Source organism: Colobus angolensis, unplaced genomic scaffold (genome assembly GCF_000951035.1).
Source record: "Colobus angolensis palliatus isolate OR3802 unplaced genomic scaffold, Cang.pa_1.0 Scaffold87, whole genome shotgun sequence".
Classification (NCBI taxonomy): Eukaryota; Metazoa; Chordata; class Mammalia; order Primates; family Cercopithecidae; genus Colobus; species Colobus angolensis.
The window spans coordinates 3,894,113-3,903,277 of NW_012122598.1; the positions used below are offsets into that span (position 1 = coordinate 3,894,113).

At 48.3% G+C, this 9,165-nt stretch overlaps 1 protein-coding gene across 1 annotated transcript in view; it reads left to right on the top strand.

Annotated features, from left to right (window-relative positions):
• The first annotated feature begins 425 nt into the window (after positions 1-425).
• Positions 426-9,165, top strand: part of CELA1 (chymotrypsin-like elastase family, member 1) — an 18,821-nt gene continuing 10,081 nt past the window's right edge. The window contains exons 1-6 of the mRNA XM_011930640.1: positions 426-465; positions 1,170-1,252; positions 3,227-3,327; positions 4,386-4,511; positions 5,970-6,106; positions 7,331-7,476. Coding sequence (XP_011786030.1) covers positions 426-465; positions 1,170-1,252; positions 3,227-3,327; positions 4,386-4,511; positions 5,970-6,106; positions 7,331-7,476 — 633 coding nt within the window. The remainder of the gene's footprint in view (positions 466-1,169; positions 1,253-3,226; positions 3,328-4,385; positions 4,512-5,969; positions 6,107-7,330; positions 7,477-9,165) is intronic.

The following is a 9,165-nucleotide window of genomic DNA, read 5'->3' on the forward strand; positions in this document are numbered from 1 at the left end:
GCTAACCACTGCCCCCTCCTCCACTATCCACCTGGCCTCCAGCTGCTGGTGCACAGGGCAAGTCTCTGCAATTACAGTGCCACTGAGGACAATGAGGGAGTGATGGATGATGAGGGGTGCTCCCTTAGGGAAAAACCAGCCCTGGTTCTCCATCTTATTTCTGAAAAAGAGTTTGTTGGCTACTTTTCAATTAAAAGCAGATGATTAATTCAGCTCTGGCCTTGTTCTGTCTTTGAATAACAGATACATTAGTTTACTTGAAAAGAAATACTTTTATTTGTATTTCCATGTCACCTGTGATTTTCCCTGCCTTGCACCCTCAGCCCTGCCAGTTGGCAAGAAGACGGTCAGCAAAGCTGCTGCTAAGAGGAGCATAAAGAGGGCTTGGTCCAAGCAAGAGGGCAGTGGTCTAGTCCATCAGCAACATGCTGCGCTTCCTGGTGTTCGCAACCCTGGTCCTTTATGGTAAGTGGATCATGTGGCCTGAGGTCTACAGGGAGGGGGACTTGGGCAGGAGGGTCAGCAAAACTTCCCTAAGCCCAGGCCAGCACCCTGTCCCAGGGCAGGTGGGACGCTCTGCCTGCAGAGCGTCCTTTACTCTCCTGGAGGCCAAGATAGAAAAGGTCAGGGCCACTGGCTATTCAGGCCCCTCTGGGTGGCAGGTCCCTGGGCCACAAAGCAGAGAGAAGCCCCTTCTGGTAGTGGGGTGGGTCCCTGGGCTTCCCCACCACCCCCATTGACAGGAGGGCTTCCTCAAGCAGGTGCCTGGCTGGGGTGTGCACTGCAGGCCCCGCACCCTGGAGAATCCTGCCAAAGCATTAGGGGGCTGGGGGGGGTCAAAGAATGGGGGGATCTCTTCAGGCCAAAGGGTGATCTTGAGCAAGGAGGAGACCACAAGGAGCCTCTGGGGCCTAGTCTGGTGGTTTGAGAGAGGTCCTTCATAGCATGCCAGAGTTCTGGGAACACCCGGGGGAACCAGGAGGCACCCAGGCACCCCTGCTTTCAAAAGGGGCTCAGAGAACTCACAGCTGGGCCCCTCATTCATTAGAGAGGAGCTGTGAATTTGCAGACAAGGCTAACATTCCTCGAAACACAACCGCCACCCCCCACCCCTACCCCTGGCTGACCCCACGCTTAGTCATCACTCACTTTTCTTCTGCCCCACAAAGGACACAGCACCCAGGACTTTCCGGAAACCAACGCCCGCGTAGTGGGAGGGACTGAGGCTGGGAGGAATTCATGGCCCTCTCAGGTGGGTGTTCCTTCCCAGCCCCAGACTTCCACCCAAATAAGAGCGCAGTGCATGACAAAAGGTATCGTGTGTGTTTGTGCATGTCCCTATCAACAAGGAGCTCTCCAACATCTAGGTTCTAGATTTTAAATATGAATGGGATCAGGCTTAGGTGGTTCTCTAAATGCAAAAGGGCTTGGAGGAGGGGATTTATACACCAACCACACTCCCTCTTCAAGGCACACACCCAAACACAAGATACATTTGTATTCCCAGCGACAGCACTTGTGCCACGCAAGAAAGACTGGGTGCCAGACACACACCTTGGACTCCACATACCTTGAAACTCACATGCACACCACTCCACATTGCCACACTGTGTGTGTCACAATGCTTGCACGTGTGCACACACACACACACAGCATGCGACTTAGTTGGCTATTTAGAGTTTCCACTTTCCTAACAGGGCAGCTGAGCCCTCATTTAAGCGATCTAAACACGTAAACCTGGCAAATTAAGTGGCGAAGATCCACACTTTGAGAGGATATCACTGCAACCAGAGTTTTAGCTTATAAAAGTCTGAGCCCCAGTTTTCAGGAGTAGAGCTATTACATAATATGAGGTACTAGAGGAAGAGACATGAACTGATAAAAATGAACATCCCATTGGTATTTCTTTCTTTTGTTTTTCTTTGAGATGGAGTTTCGCTCTCATTGCCCAGGCTAGAGTGCAATGGCATGATCTCAGTTCACTGCAACCTCTGCCTCCTGGGTTCAAGCGATTCTCCTGCATCAGCCTCCTGAGTAGCTGGGATTACAGGTGCCTGTCACCATGCCCAGCTAATTTTTGTATTTTTAGTAGAGACAGGGTTTCACCATGTTGGCCAGCTGGTCTCAAACTCCTGACCTCACGTGATCCGCCCGCCTCAGCCTCCCAAAGTGCTGGGATTACAGGCGTGAGCCACCGCGCCTGGCCTCCCATTGGTATTTCTAAGTATTGCCTGAAGTGGGGATTCAGGAGATGTCTTGAAAACACTGAAGGTAGAGCTCTGGAGACCTAAGCCTGTGGGGTACGTGGCCCAACATTTTTATGTTGCTGTTGGTATATGTGTGTGTTCTTAGAATTTGTTACCTAGATTTTTTTTTTTTTTTTTTTTTTTTTTTTATATAAAGCACCACTCTGTCACCAGGCTGGAGTGCAGTGGCACGATATTGGCTCACTGCAACCTCCACCTCCTGGGTTCAAGCGATTCTCCTGCCTCAGCCTCCCGAGTAGCTGGGACTACAGGCGCGTGCCACCATGCCCGATGAACTTTTGCATTTTTAGTACAGATGGGGTTTCACCATGTTGGCCAGGATGGCCTCGATCTCCTGTCCTTGTGATCCACCCACTTTGGCCTCCCAAAGTGCTGGGATTACAGGCGTAAGCCATGGTGCCCGGCCTATAGTTCCTCTTTAAGGGAGAACAGAGGTAGAAGGAGTTCCAAAAAAGGAGTTGCAATGGGTTCTAGGTCCATTGCAACAACCTAGAGAGGTAATGCCAAATACACTGTGTGCCTTTACGCCTCATTCATGTACACAGCAAACATCACCAAACGATGGAGCATCCCTTCCTGCTGACCTCAGAAGCATCTACACACCCCTTATCAATGCCACACTCCAGGTGGCCACTACCAACCAATTAGTAGTAATTGGCAGGTCAGATGAAACCTATTTGCCATCCCTAGCCCCGAAAAAGAATGTTTTGAAGGACAGCAGGACTTTAAGGAGGTGACATGTAGTTTGAGGCAAAGTCTTTTATATTTAATTATTTTTGATGTAGAAGTGAGATCTCACTATGTTGCCCAGGCTGGTCTCCAGCTCCTAGGCTCAACTGATCCTCCCGCCGCAGCTTTCCAAAGTGCTGGGATTACTGGCATAAGCCACTGCGTCCGACCTGGGGCAAAACCTTTTGAGAAACACCAACCTATCCCTTCTTTTTTTCTTCCCCATCTAGATTTCCCTCCAGTACCTATCTGGAGGTTCCTGGTATCACACCTGCGGAGGGACCCTCATCAGAAAGAACTGGGTGATGACAGCTGCTCACTGCGTGGATTCGTAAGAAAAACAAAGACGAGCTTTCCTGGGCCCCTGGAAGGGGAAGGGGCTGACCCTTCTGAAGGATAACATAACTTTGCCCTCTCTGGACAGCATTTCAGGGACTGGTCAGTGGCCCCTTTCCTGTTCAGGGCCTGCAGGGAGGTAGTATGGTGAAAGTACAAATTTTGGAGCCAGGGAAGCTCAAATTCAAATCTTGCTCCACCAAATTCTAGCTATATAGCCTTGGGCAACTATGCCCCCAATCTCCTATCTCTAAAATGGGCTAAGAACATTTACTCTGTAGAAATGTTGTGAGGATTGAGTAAATATGTAAGTGCTTAGTCAACATCTGACTGGTGACCATTTTTTTCCTATTTGTCTTGGGCAATGGTTTTCACACTTCAGCATGTGTCAGAATCACCTGGAAGGCACACATTGCTGGGCCCCACCCAGCAGAGTTTCTGATTTGGTAGGTCCAGGGTGAGGCCTGAGAATTCGCATTTCTAACAAGTTTCCAGGTGATGTTCATGCTACTGGCCCAGGAACCACACTTTAAAAATGACTAGCCTAGAAGTCTATGCTTCCTTCAAAATATTGGTGGCTGAGAGCCATTATTTCATTTATGTGCACTACACCTCTCCCAGGTTACAAGATATTCAGCCTATGATGTTAAACTGAGAAAATGAAAGTGATGGTAGTTTTCTTCACTTCCACAAGTTAGTCAATTAGGGAATGAAAGAGCTTGTTACTTTCTCATTTTGGAGAGTCTTATATCCCTCCTCTACCTGGACCAGGTAAGATGGGTTCCTGTCCTAAAATAAGAAACAAAACCTGGGCACAGTGGCTCACACCTGTAGTCCCAGCTACTAGGGAAGCTGCGGTGGGAGGATCACTTGAGCCTGGAAGTTTGAAGCCAGCCTGGGCAACACAGCAAAACCCCATCTCTTTAAAAAAAAAAAAAAAAAAATTTCTTTAATAATAATAATAAAAGGATGGATTTCCAACTTTTCTCTAAGTGGGGGAAAGAGAAGGTTTGAGTCCCCTGGATGACTCAAGGCTTCCTTCTCTCACGCCAGCCCGAAGACTTTCCGCGTGGTGGTTGGAGACCATAACCTGAGCCAGAACGATGGCACCGAGCAGTACGTGAGTGTACAGCAGATCGTGGTGCATCCATCCTGGGACAGCAGTAACGTGGCCGCTGGGTAGGAGCAAGTCCAAGCTGGCCCTGGGCTGGGTGGTGAGGCCTGACTAGCCAACAACTGGCTGCCTTCACCTGTTCTTTCAGAGAGCTAGAGGGACTGCATGGCCTGAAGCCTGGACAATGACTCCTGGCCTGGCCTTTAGTTAAGGAGCCCAGCTGAGCCTGAGAGAGGGCACCATATCCTAGAGAGAGCAATGAGCTGGCTCATTCATCCAGGAGAACTTTGAGAATTTAGGTTCTTGGCCAGGCATGGTGGCTCATGCTTATAATCCCAACACTTTGGGAGGCCAAGGCAGGCGGATCACCTGAGGTCAGGAGTTCGAGACCAGCCTGACAACATAGTGAAACCCTGTCTCTCCTAAAAATATGAAAAAAAAAAAAAAAATTAGCCAGGCGTGGTGGCACCGCCTGTAATCACTTGATTACACAAGAATCGCCTGAACCCAGGAGGCAGAGGTTGCAGTGAGCTGAGGTCGTGCCACTGTACTCCAGCCTGGATGACAGAGTGAGACTCTGTCTCATAAGAGAATTGAGGTTCTGGAGGGCTTGAGAATCTTTGAAGACCTTTAGGATTGGATTTTAATGTTCTGTTTCTATGAGGGGTTTTATCATTATTTATTATTCACATTGTAGCCAGCCGGGCGCGGTGGCTCAAGCCTGTAATCCCAGCACTTTGGGAGGCCGAGACGGGTGGATCACGAGGTCAGGAGATCGAGACCATCCTGGCTAACACGGTGAAACCCCATCTCTACTAAAAAAAAAATACAAAAAAACTAGCCGGGCGAGGTGGCAGGTGCCTGTAGTCCCAGCTACTCTGGGAGGCTGAGGCAGGAGAATGGCAAAAACCCGGGAGGTGGAGCTTGCAGTGAGCCGAGATCTGGCCACCGCACTCCAGCCTGGGTGACAGAGTGAGACTCCGTCTCAAAAAAAAAAAAAAAAAAAAAAAAAATAGACTCCATCAGCATAAGTAAATTTCCTACAGTGAATCTTACATGGGAAAATTTCAAGTTGAGTTGTAAACTCCTGGAAAATAAATCATTAAAATGTTGGTCAATTCTATAGCATGTGGAGGTGGGGATGGGTTCAAGGAATTGGGATATTCTGCTGAGCTTGTAGAGCCACTCAGCCTTTTACATTTTTCTTGTTTGAGAACTCTGCCACCAAGATCACGCCACTCTGCTCCTTTAGATTCCCCCATTCTCAACTTCCTGCGTTGCAAAGGTCAGAGCTAGGCTGCAATACCAACGTCCCACCAGCAGATGCTGCTGTTAAACATAGAATGTTTACCTGTTCAATTGTAATTGCTCTAGTTTGAGGCTTAGCAAGTGAGCCCCGTCCTTCTTCAAAATCGTCACTTTCCAATTGCACAGGGATACAAATGCTTAAAGAGGGCTAGTATATATGCTGACCTCAGGGAAGAGCTGATCCCATGAGTGAGCAGTCTCCTTTTCTCCTGCAGCTATGACATCGCCCTGTTGCGCCTGGCCCAGAGCGTTACCCTCAATAGCAATGTCCAGCTGGGTGTTCTGCCCCAGGAGGGAGCCATCCTGGCTAACGACAGTCCCTGCTACATCACAGGCTGGGGCAGGACCAAGAGTAAGTTGCCTACATTGGCACAATCCACCACGGGGATCTTGATTACATAGCTGAGCTTCTAAGGCACCTTTTTCTGTGGTCCTAGGTGCTTATGGCCAGAGACCAGGAGCTAGAGGAACCATAGATACAGTAACTGATGCATTATATCAAGCTAAGAATGGGCTGTGAAATACTTGACAGATTCATGGACTCTTAGAACAAAAAAAAGACTTTACCACAGATAATTTTTTTTGTTACCAGCCCCTCATTTTAAAAATTTATTTATTTATTTAGAGACAGGGTTTCACTCTGTCACCCAGGCTGCAGCCTCTACTTCCTAGGCTCAAGTGATCCTCCCACCTTAGCCTCTTGAGTAGCTGGGACTATAGGCATGTACCACCACACTCAGCTAATTTTTAAATTTTCTTGTAGAGATGGGATCTCATTATATTGCCTAGGCTGGCCTCAAACTCCTGAGCTTAAGAAATCCTCTCACCTCAGCCTCCCAAAGTGCTGGGATTACAGGCATGTGCCACTGCACCCAGACAGCCCTTCATTTTATACATGAGGAAACCAAGGTCCAAAGAAATTAAGGATCCTTAGCTGAGCGTGGTGGCATGAGCCTGTAGTCCCAGGTACTCAGGAGGCTGAGGAAGGAGGATCACTTAAGCCTGACCAACATGGAGAAACCCCAACTCTACTAAAAATTCACAATTAGCCAGGCATGGTGGTGCATGCCTGTAATCCCAGCTACCCGGCAGGCTGAGGCAGGAGAATTGCCTGAATTTAGGAGGCAGAGGTTGTGTGAGCCGAGATTGCTCCACTGCACACCAGCCTGGGCAACAAGAGTGAAACTCCATCTCAAAAAAGAAATGGAAACAAGCATGCACAATCCCAGTTCTGCTCCATGGAGCCTGCAGGAGGAAACGGAACAGACAGATAAATCATCCACAAATAAGGCCATTCCATAGTGCAACTAAGTTATCCACGAGTGGAAAGAAGCAGGAGTAGGGTTGGTGACTTGGAGCCTAGGTACGGTAAGCAAGGCCGCCTCCCTGAGGGAAGGGTCCTGTGCAGCCATATAAAGAGAGAAGACAGAAGGATCCACCACATGCAACAGGCAGACAGAAGGAGTTTGCCCTGAGTTCAGCTTTCACGAGAGTTTGGGAAGGTGTGGCAAGGGTGGAAGGTTTTTCCACTGGACAACATTTGGAGCTGACCGCCAATGCTATGTGTCCTGTTCAGCCAATGGGCAGCTGGCCCAGACCCTGCAGCAGGCTTACCTGCCCTCTGTGGACTACGCCATCTGCTCCAGCTCCTCCTACTGGGGCTCCACTGTGAAGAACACCATGGTGTGTGCTGGTGGAGATGGAGTTCACTCCGGATGCCAGGTGAACACTTGCAGGGGGTGTCAGAAGTCCCACCCCAGGTCCCGCCACTCTCTGCCGATCCCTCCACCCCTCTTCCTCACCTCCATATTCCACACTTACTCTTGGTCCTACACAGACTCAATTTTCTACTCTGGCGTCTAAGTGAGAATGATTCTGTGCTGGTAACTCTATACACACAGAAACTCAAAGTTGAAAGGAACCTTAAAATTGATCTCGCTCAATGCCCTCACTTCAAAGTTTGTACGTGGCCCAACATTTTTATGTTGCTGTTGGTATATGTGTGTGTTCTTAGAATTTGTTACCTAGATTTTTTTTTTTTTTTTTTGAGATGGAGTTTCACTCTTGTTGCCCAGGCTAGAGTGCAATGGGACGATCTCGGCTCACAGCAACCTCCGCCGCCCGGGTTCAAGCAATTCTCCTGCCTCAGCCTCCCAAGTAGCTGGGATTACAGGCATGCACCACCACACCCAGCTAATTTTTTGTATGTTCAGTAGAAACAGGGTTTCTCCATGTTGGTTAGGCTGATCTCGAACTCCCGACTCAAGTGATCCACCCTCCTTGGCCTCCCAAAGTGCTGGGATTACAGGTGTGAGCCACCACGCCCAGCTGAATTTGTTACCTAGATTTTTTAAGGAAGCGATGGACCGAGCCTGGAGAGGTGGTCATGATGGTGTATAAGCAGTACCCTGCCTCCCCTCACCCATCATTCCAACTTCTCTTGCAGTTCCTCCACCACCATCCCTTTACCCCAGTGATATTTCTGGCGGTATGTACAGGTGAGTTTGATAGGAGAAAGTGCACAAAATAATTTTATAATAGCTTATATATAACAAATATAACCTTCCTCTATTTGACAAGATCAATCAGCCATAAACCATCTTACAGATTTCTCTGTTTAAGTTTTATTATTATTATTATTATTTTAAGATAGAGATGGGGTCTTGTTTTGTGGCCCAGGCTGGTCTCAGACTCCAGGGCTCAAGTGATCCTCCCACCTCGGCCTCCCAAAGTGCTGGGAATACAGGCATGAGCCACCATGTCCCACCCTAGATTTCTTAATGCAGTTTAACAACTGTTCATTATGTATCTATTATATGCCAGGCATTGTGCTAACTGCTGAGGATACAAAGATGGATCAAACAGTGTCAAGTAAAGGAACTAGAGGCACAGACATACAATAAAACATTGTAACACAATGCGGTTAAGTGTTAATAATCAGGATGTGCATGGATGATACGGAAGCCCAAGGGTAGGTACTTACCTCTACCTACTGGGGCTAGAAAAGACCTGCCTTCCCCAAGAAAGTAGAATCTGTAGCGGGTCCTGAAGGGTAAACAGGAATAGGCCAGGCAAAAAGGAGAAAAGACATTCAGAGGGAGGGAACAGCATAAATAAAGGCAGGGGGCCAAGAAACAACCTAGAGTACATACAGAATTATGGGGCATTCCCTAAGGCTACAGTAGAGCAGAGGCTGGAGGTCCACAAGCCAAATCTAGCTCACTGCTTGCTTTGTATGACCCATGAGCTTAGAACGGTTATTACATTTCTATTTATATATATATGTGTGTGTGTGTGTGTGTGTATGTATTATTTTTTTCCTGAGATGGAGTCTCACTCTGTCACCCAGGCTGGAGTACAGTGGCACAATCTCAGCTCACTGAAACCTCTGCCTCCCAGGTTCAAGCAATT